The 20,538-nt window shown below is 43.3% G+C and overlaps 6 protein-coding genes across 6 annotated transcripts; 4 read left to right on the plus strand and 2 right to left on the minus strand.

The window, feature by feature from the left end:
- Positions 1 to 43: 43 nt before the first annotated feature.
- AGABI2DRAFT_69221 (hypothetical protein) lies at positions 44 to 427 on the minus strand (the record flags this gene model as incomplete). The annotated part of the gene is made up of 1 exon (XM_006461291.1): positions 44 to 427. The coding sequence occupies one exon, from the start codon at positions 425 to 427 to the stop codon at positions 44 to 46; it is 384 nt and encodes a 127-aa protein (XP_006461354.1).
- A 3,845-nt stretch (positions 428 to 4,272) lies between these two features.
- AGABI2DRAFT_69625 (hypothetical protein) lies at positions 4,273 to 5,241 on the plus strand (the record flags this gene model as incomplete). The annotated part of the gene is made up of 2 exons (XM_006461292.1): positions 4,273 to 4,696; positions 4,952 to 5,241. Coding segments are annotated over 2 exons (714 nt in total), but the record flags the coding sequence as incomplete, so codon positions are not given.
- A 3,183-nt stretch (positions 5,242 to 8,424) lies between these two features.
- AGABI2DRAFT_56708 (hypothetical protein) lies at positions 8,425 to 8,685 on the plus strand (the record flags this gene model as incomplete). The annotated part of the gene is made up of 1 exon (XM_006461293.1): positions 8,425 to 8,685. A coding segment is annotated over one exon (261 nt), but the record flags the coding sequence as incomplete, so codon positions are not given.
- A 63-nt stretch (positions 8,686 to 8,748) lies between these two features.
- On the plus strand, positions 8,749 to 8,949 carry AGABI2DRAFT_56503 (hypothetical protein; the record flags this gene model as incomplete). The annotated part of the gene is made up of 1 exon (XM_006461294.1): positions 8,749 to 8,949. A coding segment is annotated over one exon (201 nt), but the record flags the coding sequence as incomplete, so codon positions are not given.
- Positions 8,950 to 10,335: 1,386 nt separating this feature from the next.
- Positions 10,336 to 11,199, minus strand: AGABI2DRAFT_118253 (hypothetical protein; the record flags this gene model as incomplete). The annotated part of the gene is made up of 1 exon (XM_006461295.1): positions 10,336 to 11,199. One exon carries the CDS (start codon positions 11,197 to 11,199, stop codon positions 10,336 to 10,338), a length of 864 nt encoding a protein of 287 aa, XP_006461358.1.
- A 6,610-nt stretch (positions 11,200 to 17,809) lies between these two features.
- Positions 17,810 to 18,316, plus strand: AGABI2DRAFT_118257 (hypothetical protein; the record flags this gene model as incomplete). The annotated part of the gene is made up of 1 exon (XM_006461296.1): positions 17,810 to 18,316. One exon carries the CDS (start codon positions 17,810 to 17,812, stop codon positions 18,314 to 18,316), a length of 507 nt encoding a protein of 168 aa, XP_006461359.1.
- Between the last annotated feature and the right edge of the window lie 2,222 nt (positions 18,317 to 20,538).

The raw sequence follows: 20,538 nt of genomic DNA on the forward strand, positions 1-20,538 counted from the left end.
ATCAAATTTGTTGTAGGAGTCCAACGAGGAGACTTGGCTTCCTTTACTCTTTTAAATTTCTTTGCTCTTCCTCGAACACCCTCTTCCAATATTCCCGCTGTTCATCCACATCTAGAGTTCGCACATCCCGAGCCGGAGCCTTGCTCCAGCAGTTCTTCGCCATATGCCCTAACTTTCCACACTTGTAACACTTGATAGGACCTCGACTGGGTCCTGCGGCGGTGTCGACATCCATCGCGTTGGGATCTCGACGTTGAGGCTGAGGCCTCACGAAAGTGTTGTTTGAAGTGTGGGTGCGTGGTTGGGGTTTAGCTTGCCCCCGCCGATAATAGTCTTCTTCCGCTTTTGCCTGCCTCCATTGCCTATCCAACTTCATGCTCCTCTCGTACCAACTCCTGATGGTAGTTGGTGGGTTCTCTGACTCCATCAACGCCTTCCTAATCCTTCCTGACAGACTTCTCTTGAATTCTTCAATGAGGGCTCGTCCCTCGTATCCGCTGTCTCGTGCAATCCTTTTAAACTCCTGTACATGTTCCTCCGCGCTTTTACTTCCCTGCTCGATCAACCTCAACTTTCCTACTGCCGTACTCTCCTCATCCGCATCCCCGAAATTGTTCCGTAGACTGTCAAAAAGCTCCTCCGTGTGGGCTGGAGCTTCTTCTTCACCACCTTCGATCATCTCCATGATGTTTTCCTTCCACGATTCTGCTGCCCCTCCTTGTACATACGACAATATCCATGTAATCTGGTCTCCTTGTAGTCTTCCTGCCATTTTTAAACTCAAATAAATTTTGCATGCCGTTATGAAGCCACTCAGTTCCTTCCCGTCTCCCGAAAATATTTTTGGTCTTGCCACATCGATTTGTGGCGGTGCTTGTTGGACAATGGGAGTTTCCCCGTCGTCTCCAGGTGGACCCTGCGGTCCTGGCGGTCCTTGAATCGGGTTGTTCTGCAGCTGGGCGAGTTGCTGCTGCAGTTGAGCGATGAGAGCGGCTTGGGCGGACACTTGGTCCATAATTTGTTGTGCTGTAGCCATGTCTGGCTCGTTGTAGTCGGGGGGAGGCGGTTGATATAAGGGTAAGGGGGAGACGGATGGTTCTCGTTGTTCTGGCTCGGATTCCTCTGATTGGGATTCCGAGACGTATTCTTCTTCTTCCTCGGAGTCGGAAGAAGGTACTCGAAAAGTTCCGGGCGGTGTTTGATGAGAAATTTTGAGGAAGGTGAGGGAGGTCTTTTCCTGTCACCTGGTACGTATCCACCTATCCAATGAAGCCAATAGCCTGCTTCACTTGGATGTGTATACTAAAAGAAAAAAGGTTTTTGTATTGAAGAAGTGCCGCACTGGCGAAGGGAACGACTACTGCCCTAGATAAAGCTATATACGAAGACGGATCTTCACGCTAATCTAGACACGCACTTAATGTGGCAGTGTCACTCCTCTGCGTGTACCACTTGACAATGCAAGCGCAGCACAAGGTTTATACGGGAAGTTACAAAAGAGGTAATACAGGGATATATAAAAACACCACACAATCTGGTAGGTCTCGTCTTATCAGTAGTCTGTGTCAAACTACTGACGTCCACGGCGCACGTTATGTTTATGCGCAGACACCCCTTGAGCCTAGGGACCGGCTATGAGTGTGGCGGCCGCGACGGCGCGCAGAGAGCGGAGGGCGGTGAGAGAGTAAGAGATGGGGAGGGCACTGTGCTGTGCGATCCCCGGAGGTGTCGAGTTCTACTGTTAGGGCGACTGTGACTGAGATGTCACAGGTCACACCTGAACTTTAAGAACAATAGAGGAAAGTGACAAAAGTTATATTAGGCGTGAACCTAAGAGAACTCGACAGAGTTTTCTACAAGTTTCTACCTACTTTATATACCTAGACTACGGCGCACAGACCAACTACCCTAGGTAACTATTTATATACTTGACATGAGAAAAGAAGCAACATATGAGAAATAAAACTAATTATACATTGACATGGGAAAGGAAGCGTGGAGTAAGAAGAAGGTAAACAAGAACAACTTTGATCATAAAAACGTCAACAAAAGCAAACAAACCATAAAAGTGTCCACAAGTACAAACAACTCCTAGACAGGTAATCTTCTCACACGAACCAACGCCTCCCGAAGTAATTCCCAATCAGCGCATCACAGGGGCATAGCACAAAGAATCCGGCTATTGCCCATTGTCGCGGCCCCCAATATCCCCATCTCTGTATCACCCACGCTTTCTGTTCCTCATAGTCCCACATTGCTAAGCATACCCTTCCACACCGCCTGCACCGATGATCTGATAGGTTCCAACCTTCCGGCCTATCCTCTCTGCCTATAGCTGCCGCCGCCCTTCTCCATTGTACTTGCTCCGCGTGGTTCGGAGGTAGAAAAGATAAGATAAGATCAATGAGTTCGATAGGTAGATCTGTAGCTTGTGCCATTTTAACAGTGTGCCGATAGTTTAGCCTCCGTCGAACTGTAGCAGCAGAGGGAAATTATTATGTAATAAAAAGTGTGACAGATGTGACAGCGTGACGCCGTGACATTCTGGCAAAGTTCTAACACAATGTCGCTCGTGGCGTTGTAGATTGTGGCCTTTCTGCGTGGGCTAAGAAAGTGGATCTATCTGTAGAAGTTGTCACTCGCAAATCCCCCCCATTGACGTTAGGACGTGATTGGATAGAGCTCGTTCGGGGAAGTGATATCTGTTAAGTGTTGAATTGTTATCGCATATCGTCTTTTCGCTGATCGGTTTTCGTAGGTCTTCAGCCACTAGTTTCGGATGTTTCGTCTGCAGCTAGCGTTATAGATCAATTGGTACAATTGACTATTGAAATGCTTCAGCCTACTAGCCTCCAGCACCTAGCACCGAAGCTTAGTCTTCATTCATTCGGTTTTGTTGTAGATGATACTGTGGCTGTCCACTTGCAGCGTGTTGCACATATCATTACTGGACAATGTTGGACAATGCGATGCTCCGCTATTGGACATGATGATATGACTTCTTGTGATGCTTCTTTCCGTATTTTGACGTCATTGCTATGTCGAAATCTTGGACTTTCAGAGATGCAGGTTGTAGTACGTGCTCTTGGATTGACATCTTATGTAGTTCCTGCCGAGGCCCGATATTCTCAACTTGTCGATGCTGTACAAAATTTTCAAAAGCGTTTGGTTCATCTGGAAGGTAATAACAATGGTAACTCGTTTATGTCGTTACTAAAAGATTTGGAATCCTCTTGTCCAATGTTGTCACATCACCTCGCCGCTCATGGTGTGGATGTCTCTATCCGTTCAGGCTTAGACAATGCACGGTTGTCATATATTACTCATTTGGTTCAAGGCCGTTGTGCAATGAATCCTTGGCCGGAGTGTCATTCCGTTTCTCAGTGTTTATTGCAGTCTCTTCCTGTAAATGTTGTTGAAAATCTGAATTCAGACTCTGACCGACGTGTAATCGTTTTAAGTTGTTTGTTTTTGACTTGGGCTCATGACAATATTCAGCGATGTGTAACAATGTGTCGTATCCTAAGTAGCATGGGTGTGCAAAACACTGAAGGTGCATCTTTGCAAAGTATCGCTTCTATGCGCGCGTTCTTGTCATGTCATCTTTTATTCAAACGACGGGAATCGCCGTGGTTAGACAGTGTCTTGTGTCAAGTTGATTTTGCGAATATCCCTCTTTGTGACATACAGCGTAATTGGCCTTCACTATTAACTGAAGAAGAGAATATGGCCTTATTGGATGCATTTAATTTGAGTACAAATTCTATAGCTTTTGAAACATTTGTGTGTGCAAGTTGTTCAGCTAGATGTTTTATGACGGAATGTAAAATTATACATTCTTCTCTCTTTCCTGTTGATGCTTTTTTGAAACCACCATCTCTTATGACTTTACTTCATGGTCCTATTATCACGCCACTATCTTCTCCTCTGACTTCATGTTTTCTTGATGTTGCAGGTATCAAATTTGATAGTCATGGACAACCTACTGATATTCGTTTGTGTGTTTCATGTTTTGGATCAGCTAGTCGTGGTAAAACACCTCCTTTGTCTTTGTCAAATAACACTTTTTTGGGTGCCGTTCCTCCTCAGCTAAAAGATCTTACTTTTATAGAGGAAGTTATGATTGCTCGCTGCCGAGCTAAAGTGTGGATTGTCAGGCTTCAGGAAAATCATGAGCAGGTCGATGTTCCGATTTCCCAGAGAGGTATCAAAGGCCATGTGATCATTTATCCTCAAGATACGTCGTCAATCGCTTTGCACTTGCCACCTTCTATGGAAGAGATTTCGTCATTCATATGTGTTCTTTTTATTGGATCAACTGTTCCTACAAGACAATGGCTTGCAACAAAGGCTAGACCACTGTTAGTTCGAAAAAATAAAATTCAGGATGCATTGTTTTGGTTGAAGGAACACAATTCTTTATATGCAAATGTTGTTATTGATCATGATGTATTGCGTCGCATGGGAAATGAGGCGTTCGTACCACCAATTCATATAGAACACTTGCAGAACAGTCCTGCTTCTGACCTTTTAACTTCACGCTATGACTTGGACCCTGCTGAACATAATAATTCAGGCGATGTATATCCTGCCGTTGTTGTTACTGATGTTGATATTGTGGCACCAGCACATGAATTACGGGTGGCTGCATTACGACACATTAAAGGTGGTGGATCGTATTTCCAGATTCCTCACAGTTCACAGGCGTCACGCGAGTTTTACAATCCATCTTTGCTTCCACTTACTTATCCCACGTTGTTTCCCTTTGGTATAGGTGGATTTGAAGATGAAGAGCGACAAGTTTCTCTTAGCTTTGAACGCCATGTTAAACATGCTATGTCTTTGTCAGATCGCCGCTTTCAGGAGCACTATTCTTTTCCTTTTACAGTTTTTAACATCATTCAACGGCGCAAGGCTTTGTTAAACACTAGTCTGAAAGTTAAGCGATCAGACTTTGATCGTGTCGCGAAGACATTTGCGACTGTGTCAGTTGAAACATTAGGAAAAGTGACCCAGAAAGTAATAAGTGAAGGAACTTTTTCACTGAAAACAGATGAGGAAAGAAAAGTTATGTCATTGATGCGACAAGTTAACTCGGTGACATCTGGTGTCTACGGATCTGCTGCAGAGCGAATGAATATGCGGAATGAACTGCGAGCTCTTGTGATTGAAAAAGGTTTACCATCCTTTTATCTTACTATAAATCCTGCTGATGTCTATAATCCTATTGTGCGTCTTCTTTCAGGTGAGAAGTTAGATATAGATAGCATGTTCATATCAACATCGTCTACATATTGGGCCCAGGCATCGTTAGTTGCTAAGAATCCCTTTTTAGCTGCACAATTTTTCAATATCATTATGATTACATACATACGAAATATATTGGGATATCAGGCCGTCAAGGGTGTCAATATCAAAAATGGAATCTTGGGAGTAGTAAAAGCATATTACGGATGTGTCGAAGCACAGGGGAGAGGCACATTGCATTGCCATATGGTCATTTGGATTGAAGGAGCATTGAATTCTCAGCAAATATATGAAAAGATATGTGTGTCTAAAAATTTGCAATTTCGCGATCGCTTGTTGGCGTTTATGGATGCTAGTATTTCAAATCATCTGCCTCCAGATCCTGATCCATCTCTTCAAATTCCATCATCTTGCTATCATCCTTGTTCTTCATTGCCACTGGATCGAAACAATTTTTCAAATGATGAGGAATATCGAGTGGCTCTTGACAAGGATTTGCACCACCTTGTTAGTCGGTCTCAAATTCATAAACATTCGTTCACATGTTACAAATATTGGCCAGGTCCTCCAGCCCCACGCATATGTCGTTTTGGATTGGGTGACGGTGAAGTGTGCAATGCAAGCTGGTTTAATGAAGACACAGGTGAACTTGAGTTGAAACGGTCTGACTTATACGTTAACAATTACAACAGGTTATCAACTTTAGCAATTCGTTCTAATTCTGACATTAAGTGGATTTTATCAGGTCCCAGTGCGAGATCAATATTTTACTACGTGTCGGAATATATCACGAAACATGATTTGAAACCTCATATAGCCTATGCAGCTTTGGAAGTGGGCTCACGGAAACTTGGGAATTTTGACTCTCAAGAAGATGATATATTATTCCGAGGTAAACGGTTATTACAACGTTGTGCTTACGCCATGATATCGCATCAAGAATTGTCTGCTCAACAAGTAGTGTCTTATTTATGTGGATTTGAAGACCATTTCACTAGTCATGCATACAGGAATTTTTATTGGCTGTCTTTTGAGAATTTAGTAAATAAAGAATGGCCTTCTCCCGAGTGCGTCGGTACCCATGCTTCTTCAAATGATGAGGATACTCATAATAATGCCACTATTGCTGATGAGGTTAATGATAATATGTCACGCGAAGAAGATGATAGTGAAGCAGAGATCGGTTTTAGTGTTTATGAAGGACAATTACAGGCCAATAGTCCTCAAGTAGTTAATTATCAATTACGAAGTGTACTTCTGGAGCACCTGTCCCTTTGGGAATTTGTAGCTACTGCTGATAAGGTTCGTTTACGGAAAGAGTCCAATCAAGCACCAATCATTGGTAGTGTTCATTCTTCGTCTTCCATTAATGATGTTCAACAGACAGGTTCTACATTTCGTTTTTTACCTTGCCATCCTCAATATGATACCCATGGCATCACTCTCAGATCATCATTACATCGCTTAGTTCCTGTTCCTCGGGGTCCACCGATTCCTAGAAGAGACCAGAAATCCAGTGTGCAGCGGCATGCACGGTTGATGCTTATCTTTTTTAAGCCATGGCGTCATGCTTCTGATTTAAGAAGTTCAGAATCGTCATGGTATCAAAATTTTTCTGTGTTTTTAAATTCAGTAAGCCGCAGAGTCAAAGATATCATTGACAATATGCAGGTTTTGCATGAATGTAAAGATAGTCGGGACGACCACTTTGAAAAATTACGGTCATCGTATCGCCACAGCACTTCTCGCTCTACTGGTGATGGTAGACGCATGGAGGACGACTTTACTGGATCAGACAATTATGAGCAGATCATAATGGAACATTTGGAAAATATTGATAAGTGTCATAGTGAACGGATAGATAACACATTACGCAAGTCCATAGCCTGCCTTGAAGCGTTGGAATCATGTGGAATCATTGATGTTGTTGACGTCCCGACCATAGACACAACACCATTGGGCGTTACATTGTCAATACCAACAGAATCAAACAACTCAACAAGTTTTGCTGTGCGTGCCGATGACCAACAGTTAGAGGATATATGGAAGGAAGCATACGATGAGAGAAAAAGTATATGGAAAAAACATGCTAGTCAACCAGAAGAAGAAAGACATGGTTCTGAACAGCCTACTGTAGGCTCAGTTTCTCAAGCTTCAGATTCGACAACTTTGTTTAATACGCCTGTACCATTAAGAATGACATTTGCCCAGGATATAAACCAGGAAAGTAGAAATTTATCTGAAGAAAAGACTAATATCAATCGACTTGTAGATAACTTCACCCTCAACCATGAACAAGCTTGTGCGTTCAGAATCATAGCAGAACATTGTAATACTCATTGCGGAGAACAATTGCGAATGTATATTGCTGGCGAAGGAGGTACGGGAAAATCACGTATCTTAAGTACAATCCAAGAATTTTTCCAACAAAGACATGAATCCCGTCGGTTTCGCATGGCCTCTTATACTGGTGTCGCTGCACAAAATATAGATGGAATGACGTTGCATACTGCTTTGCATTTAGGAACCAATCAACGGCACACCCATGATACCCATTCTAATAGGGATTTAGTCGCCATGTGGGAAGGCGTTGATTACCTTTTCATTGATGAAGTGTCTATGCTTGGTTGTTCTTTTTTGGCTGACATAAATCAAGCCTTAATACGGGCTAAAGGCAAAACCTCAAACTTTGGAGGAATCAATGTTATCTTTGCAGGTGATTTTTGCCAACTACCACCAGTAGGCCAGATTCGCCTCTTTAGCAGTAGTAACACAGGACCTGATAGGCCAAAAGATCATGACGGTCAAATGTTGTGGCAATCGGTGGATACTGTAGTTATACTCAAACAAGTCATGAGACAATCAGGTAGGGATAATGATCAATTTGTAAGCTTGCTTGACAGGCTTCGGCTGGGAACTTGCTCTGAAAGCAATTATGAATTACTTATGTCGCGATTGCCAACATTGGTTCAGCCAGATTGGGATACGTGGTCACAAGCACCTATTCTTGTCAATGATAATGTCACAAAGGATCTATTGAATGAGCAGGCTGCCATTACATATGCCCGTAAAACTGGCAAGCGCTTACAATGGTTTTATTCTATTGACACATGGCAGGATTTACCTTTGCGGGATTTGCATTTACAGGAATACTTATGGTCACTGCCTTCGAGCAAAACCAACCATAGACTGGGGCGCTTACCTTTGGTTGAAGGAATGCCAGTAATGATCACATTGAATTATGACGTTTCTGCAGGAATCGTAAACGGTTCGATGGGTTCATTACTGTCTGTCCGATACATTATCAATTCAAATGGAAATCATGAGGCGATTTCATGCGTTGTAAAATGCCCTAACGTCACAGGCCACCAGCTTCCTTCATTGGACGTTGGTGATGCAGCTGTTTTACAAGACACTGTCAATGTAAATTTTGTTCATCCTTTTTCATCTCTCAAATGTTCAATGAAGCGTCGCCAACTTCCTCTTGTACCTGCTTTCGCTCTCACAGTACACAAAGCCCAAGGACAAACACTTCCACGTGCAATAGTAGATCTTTCAACATGTATCGGTACTGAGTCACCGTATGTTATGCTTTCAAGAGTACAGTCGCTAAGTGGTCTTATGGTTATTCAACCATTTGATAGAAACAAAATAAGTGTTCGCCAAAGTGAAGATCTGCGTAAAGAATTACTGAGATTACGAGTCATGGAAATCATGTCACGCATTAAGTTGGAGTATTCTAGACAAGCCTATGACGAATTGACCGATTTGATGTGCCACTTTCCGCCAGCAATTGACTTTCCTGGCGTTCAAGATAATTTATTCAAAACTCTCACATACAATGATTACACTACTCTCTGCGCACGGTTACCCGTACTTGACTCTCATGCTCCACTATTGGAGCACTCTGTTACGACCTTAAAGCGAATGCTCAGGTTGCAGCGAAGGCAAAGACTTGAGGGCGAGTAAGGGGAAAAGCAAGTTGGTAAAGCGTAGGGAAATACAGAGAGTGTTAGAACTTTGCCAGAATGTCACGGCGTCACGCTGTCACATCTGTCACATATTTTATTATGTAATAATTTCCCTCTGCTGCTACAGTTCGACGGAGGCTAAACTATCGGCATACTGCTAAAATGGCGCAAGCTACAGATTTACCAATTGAGCTCATTGATCTTATCTTTTCTTTCCTACCTCCGAACCATGCGGAGCAAGTACAGTGGAGGAGAGCAGCGGTGGCTATCGGAAGAGAACCCCGACCAGACAGATGGAGGTTAGAGGATCGTAGGTGCGTAGTGTGTGGAAGAGTGACGTTGATAATGTGGGACGAAGTATTGGAGAGACCCTGGATGTTGCAGCGATGGAATAACCCGGACTTCCGTCGTTGGGAACCAGTCCGGTTCTTTACGATGTGCCCGTGTGGAGAAGTAATGGCAACATACTTCGGCAGGGATTGGTACGAAAGGTTACGTCCTTAGATAGTTGTTTGTACCTGTGGACACTTTTATGGTTTGTTTGGTGTTGTTGACGTTTTTATGATCAATGTACTTGTGTTTACTTTCTTCTTACTCCACTCTTCTTTTCTCATGTCAAATGTATAATTAGTTTATTTTCTCATACGTACTTCTTTTCACATGTCAGTATATAAATAAAGTTACCTAGGGTAGTTGGTCTGTGCGCCGTAGTCTAGGTATATAAAGTAGGTAGAAACTTGTAGAAGACTCTGTCGAGTTCTCTTAGGTTCACGCCTAATATAACTTTTGTCACTTTCCTCTATAGTTCTTAAGTTCAGGTGTGACCTGTGACATCTCAGTCACAGTCGCCCTAACAGAGAGTATCTACGCTTACTTATACTAAGACTATCTACCCGAGGTAACTAACTATAGAACGGGCTGAGTAACCATGACCGAGGTAGATGAGTAATACTGAGAAGGAAAGTACAAACTAGGAAGGAGGATGATCAATCATGAGAATAGAAGATTGATCATGAGAACAAAGAGATATAACAGGTAACATGAAAGAGAAAACAGTTCATACTTGTGGAGATCATAACAATACCCTCCGATTAGGTTTCGTGTCCACATGAAACCTTCAGGCGATTATTCCGAAGAGAGTTTTCTTGGTGTTGGCGATTATGAATTTACCGTTGTAGTCGATACCCAAGAAGTGAGGAGCGTTCGGAACACCTAGTTCAGCATATCCTACGGAGTATCCTCTGTATTTTCCTTCTTGTCGATTGTTTTTGAACAATCGTTTGAGTATGTCATTCCAATAAGACAGGTTTTCTTCTCCTTTGTCAACGAAGGTAGTATAATTGGTTGGTGGAAGGAATTCGTCAGGAACGAGGTAAGGTGGAGCAGATTTCAAAAAATTGGTGAGACGATGGACTTCTTCGTCGATGTCGTCAACTGGGGTGTTTGTATTGGGATGCTTTGGAGCATTGTTGTCGATATCTGTGTTGTTGGAACTCGGTGGCTGAGGGCGAATAGGTAGGGGTTCAGGAGTGTTGTTGTGGGTAGGAGCCGGGTATGGAAGGGATAAGTAAGCGTTGGCGATGGAGTGGGCTGCGTCGATTTCATCTTGATTTCCTACGTCCGGCAATTGTTTGAGTGCCTTGGCTAGAGTGACACAAACTTTGGTTGAAGAATATTCGATGTCCCATTGAGTTCCGGCTTGGAGTGTCTCCATGATGACGGTCATATATCCCATAGCTTCGGCAGAATTTCCGATCAGGTTTTGGATGTACGGGTTGACTTTGATAGCAGTAGAAGTAGCGCTGATGACAGTGGAAGAAATATGTTTGCCGAATTGGCGTATGTTTGCTAGGGATTGGATGGACATGAGCAAGGCTCGACGTCTATTTTCGATTGATGATATAGACTCGCAGTATCCGGTATGGAAGTCGGTGTCGAGGAAGTTGGTGGAGATAGGGATAGGGGTGTTGATGTTAGACATGGTGAATGTTTGTTGTGAGTTTCGAGGATAAAGAGGCAAAAAATGATGGTAATAAACGGGGTGGGGATTGAGTTTTTATATGTAATTATCCCCTCCTTTCAGGATCTAGATTCCAGATATGATCTTCTACTCCCATCCATCATTGTTTGTCGTCCATGTGGTTGATCCAGGTGACAATGCTTCCTTTGCTTCTCTATTGTTCGCTTTCGCCATCCTCAACAGATTTTCTACCAGCTTCATTAACCTCTTCTCCTTCTCGAGTTGTTCTTCTAATTGACTCTTTTCTTCATCTGATATTTGGATATGTGGTGGGGGATTAACGAAAAGAGGGAGTTGTACGTTTGATTGGAATAGTAAGAGGTCGGTGATGTCGGTGTGAATGGTCATGAGTCGTTGGAGACAATCTCCGAAATCGGCGGTGTGGTTGGTTGTGGATTGTTGATTGCTCATGATCTTCTTCAGATGCCAATAGACGATGCTATACCGGTTTGTGAGTTTCAGATATCCTTTTATAGGGAAGGGTTTCTTTCATGATACTCTTTTAGGATGTTCGCGGAATTTGTTAGAGCAGAACGTGGTAACCATGTGTCGTCTTCGTTTCCATAACCTTTCCAGTGAACTAAAAATTGTATTCCTCGGCCTTTTCGTCTGTGTCCTCGGATTTCTTCAACTTCATATTCTTCTTCTTCATTGATAATGTCAGGTGGAGGTGGAGTGGGTTTCTTCTGACTGTCAAACTCCGGGTTTCGGACTTTCGTTAGGAGCGATGTGTGGAAGACGTCATGTATTGCCCAGGTATCAGGTAGCTTCAGTTTGTAAGATCAATCGCCGATTTGTTTCAAGATCTCGAAGGGTCCATATCGTTTGTGGTCTAGTTTCCGAGTCGGACGATTGGAATGAATGTTCGTCGTTTCTAACCAGACTTTATCTCCTTCGGCAAAGGGTTCCTTATGGTGCTTGTTGTTTCCTCTTTCTCTCATCATCTCGTTGTTTGCTTCCATCGCAGCTTTAGCTTCTTTTCGCACCTTCTCTAATTCTTCGATCAAGGAGGTGGCGGTGGGGTTTGTCGTTTCAACCGTGATATCTCCTTTCCATGGATGAAGTCCGTAATTCAGGAAGAATGGGGTTTGTCCGGTGGCAGCGTGGGTTTTGTCATTGTAATGGAATTCCGCCATGGGAAGCCATCTCGTCCAATCGTCTTGTCGATAATTGATGAATGTTCGAAGGTAGGTTTCAATTTCCTGATTCATCTGCTCTGTTTGACCGTCTGTCTGTGGGTGATAGGCTGTAGAAAGGTTCCGTTCAATGCCTAGAGCTTTGCATAGGGATTCCATAAATTTCGATGCAAACTTGTTATGAATTTACCAATCTACAGGAAGGACGTCATTATGCTTACTCATTTCCACATACCTGGATATACTCTGATCCACCTGCACTTCTCCCATCATTCATTCCCTTGTCACTTATTCCTTGACATTACCTTGTTTATCTTTCCCTTCTCATGATCATTCTTATTGTTCCCTTGACTGATCTTTCATGTTACCTGTTATATCTTTTAGTTCTCATGATCAATCTTCTATTCTCATGATTGATCATTCACCTTCCTAGTTTATACTTTCATTCTCACTGATTACTCATCTACCTCGGTCATAGTTACTCAGCCCGTCCTATAGTTAGTTACCTCGGGTAGATAGTCTTAGTATAAGTAAGCGTAGATACTCTCTGTATTTCCCTACGCTTTACCAACTTGCTTTTCCCCTTACTCGCCCTCAAGTCTTTGCCTTCGCTGCAACCTGAGCATTCGCTTTAAGGTCGTAACATTTGGTAAAGCGTCCTTAGCTCACCTTGCAATTAGTAAGTACCTTGGAAGGGTACTGTGCAGCTTACGCTTGCTGTAGAACCGAAATTTTTTAGCCATACGGGCATCAGACGAGTTTTAGCCACACGGGCACCAGAGAAGTAGTGTATGAGCACAGAGAGAAACGACTACGACAGTCTAGACGAAGAACACTACGAACGAGTAGCCAGATCTACTAGGAGAAACCAGAACAGGAAGAACCAGAAGAAACGACAACCAGTTGACTTTAGGAGTTACAGAGACACTAGGAACCCCATCGACACAGAGTCAGAGAACGAGAACACCATCGACACAGACGATCAGAACACCCGAGACAACGACAACATGAGCAACGACGCCGCCGTAACCGTTAGTGCACAAGCAGATGCACTCAAGTCGCTTATCCCGAGCCCGAAGGATTTTGGGGGGAATAGAGAGCAGTTTGCAGAATGGTGGATGAACATGACACTTTTCCTCAAGTACAACAAGGTCACGGACACCGACCAGAAAATCATCGCTACCATCGTACGATTGAAAGGACCTATCCCCAGCTATTTTGCCGAAGTTTGGACAGAGAAACTCGCCAGCAGCATCACATACACATGGGATACTTTTGAAGAAGAAATCAAGACTTCATTCGGAAAAGGAAACGAGAAGGATATAGCAGAGGAAAGAATCGAATCCCTCAAACAAGGAAACAGGAACACCATGGACTTCCTAGTCGAATTCACAGCTCTCATGTACAAATCGAAAATCGACGACCAACACGCCATATTCCTCCTTAGACGCCACACCCGTCACGATATTATCAAAACGATTTTGGGATACCCAAGGAAAGACATTCCGGAGACGAGAGAAGACTGGAATAATGCAATCTTACAAGTTGGGTCAGGACTAGAGACGATGAAAAGGATTGATCACAGGACCGATACTGGAATCACTTACGGAGGAAGCGGACAACCAATGGAGATAGGATGGAAGAAATTCGAATGGGACAAGGATGGGAAACCCAAATGTCACAAATGCGGAAAGTACGGACACATCGGGAAAGACTGCGAAGAGAAGAGGAAGAATTTTGGAGAGAAGAAGACCTTCAAATGTTTCAGTTGTGGGAAGTTGGGACACATTGCGAAGAATTGCCGAAGCAACAGGAGTGGAAGGATTAGAGCGATGAACGAGGATTCTGATGATGAAAACGATTCCAAGAAGGAGCAGGGTTTTTCCGATGGTTCCGAGTAGGCACGACCTCGCGAACCAATGTACCTAGACAAATGAACAATCGATACGTTGTCCCTCAAAAACGTCTAGGAGTGCAAGAACTGGAAGTAAAACCCCTCCTCACTACAACAAACGGAAAGAAACTCAAAGTCTCAGCCATGGTCGACTCGGGATGCACACACACATGTATCGACGAAGGATTAGTAAAGAAGAAGAAAATCCCGACGAAGAAATTGGAACGGCCGATCACATGCAGGAACTCAGATGGAACGATAGCAGGAAAGAAGGATATCACCAAATTCGCGAAGATAGATCTAAACATCAACGGTCATAACGAGCAACTGAACGCGGTCGTCACTCCATTACAATCCTCCGACCTCTTTCTAGGTCATGATTGGTTAACGAACCACAACCCCGAAATCAATTGGAAACAAGGAATGATCAAATTCAACCGGTGCCCCACATCATGTTCTTTTCCCCATACCGACATCTCTTTCGAACCACGTATACGACGATTACAATCAAACGAAGACACTGAGGAAAAAGAACCGGACCCAACGAACCCTGAAGACTTACCAGCATACATGAAACCCTTCGCCCATCTTTTCAACAGAAAGAACTTCGACAAACTGCCTGAACGAACGGAATGGGATCACGAAATTAACTTCACGGAAAACGCGCCAACGGAAATATCATCAAAGGTTTATAGCATGACACCACTGGAGAGAGAAGAACTGGACAAATTCTTGGATGAAAATCTGGCTACCAATCGAATCCGACCATCGAAATCACCCTATGCAGCACCATGTTTTTTCGTTCCCAAGAAAGACGGTTCACTACGGTTATGTCAGGATTATAGGAAACTGAACGAAATCACGATCAAGGACAAGACACCACTACCCCTCATCAGTGAAGTATTAGATCAACTCAAAGACGCCAAGGTTTTCAACAAATTGGACATTATCTGGGGATATAACAACGTTCGGATACGAGAAGGAGATGAATGGAAAGCAGCATTCTTGACGAATCGCGGATTATTTGAACCAACGGTCATGTTCTTTGGAATGAGCAATTCCCCCGCCACCTTCTCACGTATGATGGCGACAATCTTTCGAGAAATGATACAAGACGGATCTTTAGCCAACTACATGGACGATTTCATCATTCCAGCAAAGGACGACGAAGAATTGGAAGCACGGACTTTACGTTTTCTCAAAATTGCGGAGAAACACAATTTATCATTCAAACGGACGAAATGCGAGTTCAATGTCTCATCAACAACGGTATTAGGAACGGTTATTGGGAATGGAAAGGCAACAATGGAAGAAGAAAAGGTCAAGGCAATACGAGATTGGGCGGTCCCTACCACGGTCAAACAAGTCGAAAGCTTTTTAGGTTTTGCCAACTTCTATCGACGATTTATCAAAAATTTCAGCACGATCGCGCAACCACTAAACGAGCTGAAGTCTAAGAAGGGGGAGAAATGGTATTGGAACGATGAACAACAACAAGCTTTCGAACAAATCAAGCAAGCTATCGCCAGCGAACCGGTCTTAGCGTTACCCAAGGACAAAGGACAATTCAGAGTTGAAGTAGACGCATCAAACTATGGAACAGGAGCAGTACTATCACAGGAACAGGAAGACAAATGGCACCCAGTCGCCTTCATGTCGAAAACATTATCTGAAGCCGAACGAAACTACGAGATCTACGACAAGGAACTACTAGCTATCATAAAAGCTTTGAAACTATGGCGACACTACCTATTGGACGCAAAGGAACAATTTGAGATATGGACAGATCACGAGAACCTCAAATATTTCCGAGAACCTCAAAAGCTCAACGCTCGACAAGCGAGATGGTACCTTATGCTACAGGAATACGATTTCCTACTACGACACATTCCTGGAAAGACGAACACCAAAGCAGACATCCTATCGAGACTAATCAAACCTGACACATCTAACAACAACCGAGGAGTAGAAATGTTCAAGGAGAAAATGTTCATCCGAAGACTTGAAGAATCCATTCCCATCTATGACATCACCTTACTCCACAATCGAAGATTCGAAATCATAGCCGATGAAACCCTACTTGAGAAGATTAGGAAATGTGAAAGACGAGAAACCAGAGTAATAGAAGAAATGAAGAAGCAGCCAGAAAAAGTATGGGAGAACAATAGAATCATTTACCGACAAGGAAGGATCTATGCTCCGGATAATCAGGAGATCAGAGATTTCATTCTTCACGATCATCATAATTCCCCCGACGCCGGACATCCTGGAACATACCGAATGCTAGAATCAGTTAAACGGACCTTTTGGTGGCCCACAATCAAAACGGATATCAGAAGATATGTCAGAGGATGCGACATGTGCCAGAAGAACAAAACCATTCGACGACCCGATCACATCCCGCTTAATCCATTATCCATCCCCGACAAACCTTGGGAAGAAATATCTATAGACATGATCGGACCACTACCGAAGTCAAAGGAGAAGGATGCTATTATTGTTATCGTTGATAGGTTCTCCAAAATGATCCACCTCGTTCCCACTACCACGTCGCTCACGTCCATGGATCTTGCTGAAATCTATAAGGAAGAAGTCTGGCGACACCATGGAATTCCAAAACGGATTATTAGTGACAGAGGACCACAGTTTGCATCGAAATTTATGGAATCCCTATGCAAAGCTCTAGGCATTGAACGGAACCTTTCTACGGCCTACCACCCACAGACAGACGGTCAAACAGAACGGATGAATCAGGAAATTGAAACCTACCTTCGAGCATTCATCAATTATCGACAAGACGATTGGACGAGATGGCTTCCCATGGCGGAATTCCATTACAATGACAAAACCCACGCTGCCACCGGACAAACCCCATTCTTCCTGAATTACGGACTTCACCCATGGAAAGGTAATATCACGGTTGAAACGACGAACCCCACCGCCACCTCCTTGATCGAAGAATTAGAGAACGTGCGAGAAGAAGCTAAAGCTGCGATGGAAGCAAACAACGAGATGATGAGAGAAAGAGGAAACAACAAGCACCACAAGGAACCCTTTGCCGAAGGAGATAAAGTTTGGTTAGAAACGACGAACATTCATTCCAATCGTCCGACTCGGAAACTAGACCACAAACGATATGGACCTTTCGAGATCTTGAAACAAATCGGCGATCGATCTTACAAACTGAAGTTACCTGATACTTGGGCAATACATGACGTCTTCCACACATCGCTCCTAACGAAAGTCCGAAACCCGGAGTTTGACAGTCAGAAGAAACCCACTCCACCTCCACCTGACATTATCAATGAAGAAGAAGAATATGAAGTTGAAGAAATCCGAGGACACCGACGAAAAGGCCGAGGAATGCAATTTTTAGTTCACTGGAAAGGTTATGGAAACGAAGACGATTCTTGGATACCACGATCATCTCTAGAAAATGCAGAAGAAGCACTCTCCGAATATAGAGCAAAACTTCCTAATGGACAATTATAAAATCAACCTAAAAGCGATCCAACGCTTTCATCCCTTCATCCATTACAATATGCAAGCCATTGCCGAATCTTTTACCCCTGTTTCAAAAGAGCTCATCATCCGTGGAGCCGACATTGTATTCATGACCGACGACGGAAGCAAATTCCACGTCCACGCCTACTTCTTCACTCGCGAGTCTGTCTATTGGCAACAAAAACTCACTGGCCATAACGAACCTCACCATCCTCTATCCAAACGCTATACAACAAACGATCCCTATCTCATCCAAGACGTAGACTCCCATGATTTTCGAAAATTTCTCCGTGTATTCTATAATACACGATATGGCGATTACTCTTTCTTTTCCAACTTCGACTGGGTCGACATCTTATCTGTTGCGCACAAATGGGACTTCCCACAAGTCAAAATCCTTTCCAAACGTTATCTTGGACAAATGGGCTATGGAGTTGTTGAACGAACTTGTGGAGTTCACTGTACTCAAATTGTTGACGATGAAATGATTGACCGTTCTTATCCTCGTCAAGTCTATCTTATTTCGTGTGGACACGAAATCTGAACAGGGGGTAATGTTATGAATTTACCAATCTACAGGAAGGACGTCATTATGCTTACTCATTTCCACATACCTGGATATACTCTGATCCACCTGCACTTCTCCCATCATTCATTCCCTTGTCACTTATTCCTTGACATTACCTTGTTTATCTTTCCCTTCTCATGATCATTCTTATTGTTCCCTTGACTGATCTTTCATGTTACCTGTTATATCTTTTAGTTCTCATGATCAATCTTCTATTCTCATGATTGATCATTCACCTTCCTAGTTTATACTTTCATTCTCACTGATTACTCATCTACCTCGGTCATAGTTACTCAGCCCGTCCTATAGTTAGTTACCTCGGGTAGATAGTCTTAGTATAAGTAAGCGTAGATACTCTCTGTATTTCCCTACGCTTTACCAACTTGCTTTTCCCCTTACTCGCCCTCAAGTCTTTGCCTTCGCTTTGCATAGGGATTCCATAAATTTCGATGCAAACTGTGGTCCTCTGTCACTAATAATCCGTTTTGGAATTCCATGGTGTCGCCAGACTTCTTCCTTATAGATTTCAGCAAGATCCATGGACGTGAGCGACGTGGTAGTGGGAACGAGGTGGATCATTTTGGAGAACCTATCAACGATAACAATAATAGCATCCTTTTCCTTTGACTTCGGTAGTGGTCCGATCATGTCTATAGATATTTCTTCCCAAGGTTTGTCGGGGATGGATAATGGATTAAGCGGGATGTGATCGGGTCGTCGAATGGTTTTGTTCTTCTGGCACATGTCGCATCCTCTGACATATCTTCTGATATCCGTTTTGATTGTGGGCCACCAAAAGGTCCGTTTAACTGATTCTAGCATTCGGTATGTTCCAGGATGTCCAGCGTCGGGGGAATTATGATGATCGTGAAGAATGAAATCTCTGATCTCCTGATTATCCGGAGCATAGATCCTTCCTTGTCGGTAAATGATTCTATTGTTCTCCCATACTTTTTCTGGCTGCTTCTTCATTTCTTCTATTACTCTGGTTTCTCGTCTTTCACATTTCCTAATCTTCTCAAGTAGGGTTTCATCGGCTATGATTTCGAATCTTCGATTGTGGAGTAAGGTGACGTCATAGATGGGAATGGATTCTTCAAGTCTTCGGATGAACATTTTCTCCTTGAACATTTCTACTCCTCGGTTGTTGTTAGATGTGTCAGGTTTGATTAGTCTCGATAGGATGTCTGCTTTGGTGTTCGTCTTTCCAGGAATGTGTCGTAGTAGGAAATCGTATTCCTGTAGCATAAGGTACCATCTCGCTTGTCGAGCGTTGAGCTTTTGAGGTTCTCGGAAATATTTGAGGTTCTCGTGATCTGTCCATATCTCAAATTGTTCCTTTGCGTCCAATAGGTAGTGTCGCCATAGTTTCAAAGCTTTTATGATAGCTAGTAGTTCCTTGTCGTAGATCTCGTAGTTTCGTTCGGCTTCAGATAATGTTTTCGACATGAAGGCGACTGGGTGCCATTTGTCTTCCTGTTCCTGTGATAGTACTGCTCCTGTTCCATAGTTTGATGCGTCTACTTCAACTCTGAATTGTCCTTTGTCCTTGGGTAACGCTAAGACCGGTTCGCTGGCGATAGCTTGCTTGATTTGTTCGAAAGCTTGTTGTTGTTCATCGTTCCAATACCATTTCTCCCCCTTCTTAGACTTCAGCTCGTTTAGTGGTTGCGCGATCGTGCTGAAATTTTTGATAAATCGTCGATAGAAGTTGGCAAAACCTAAAAAGCTTTCGACTTGTTTGACCGTGGTAGGGACCGCCCAATCTCGTATTGCCTTGACCTTTTCTTCTTCCATTGTTGCCTTTCCATTCCCAATAACCGTTCCTAATACCGTTGTTGATGAGACATTGAACTCGCATTTCGTCCGTTTGAATGATAAATTGTGTTTCTCCACAATTTTGAGAAAACGTAAAGTCCGTGCTTCCAATTCTTCGTCGTCCTTTGCTGGAATGATGAAATCGTCCATGTAGTTGGCTAAAGATCCGTCTTGTATCATTTCTCGAAAGATTGTCGCCATCATACGTGAGAAGGTGGCGGGGGAATTGCTCATTCCAAAGAACATGACCGTTGGTTCAAATAATCCGCGATTCGTCAAGAATGCTGCTTTCCATTCATCTCCTTCTCGTATCCGAACGTTGTTATATCCCCAGATATGTCCAATTTGTTGAAAACCTTGGCGTTCTTTGAGTTGATCTA

This window comes from Agaricus bisporus (assembly GCF_000300575.1).
Source record: "Agaricus bisporus var. bisporus H97 unplaced genomic scaffold AGABI2scaffold_5, whole genome shotgun sequence".
In the NCBI taxonomy this organism is placed as follows: domain Eukaryota; kingdom Fungi; phylum Basidiomycota; class Agaricomycetes; order Agaricales; family Agaricaceae; genus Agaricus; species Agaricus bisporus.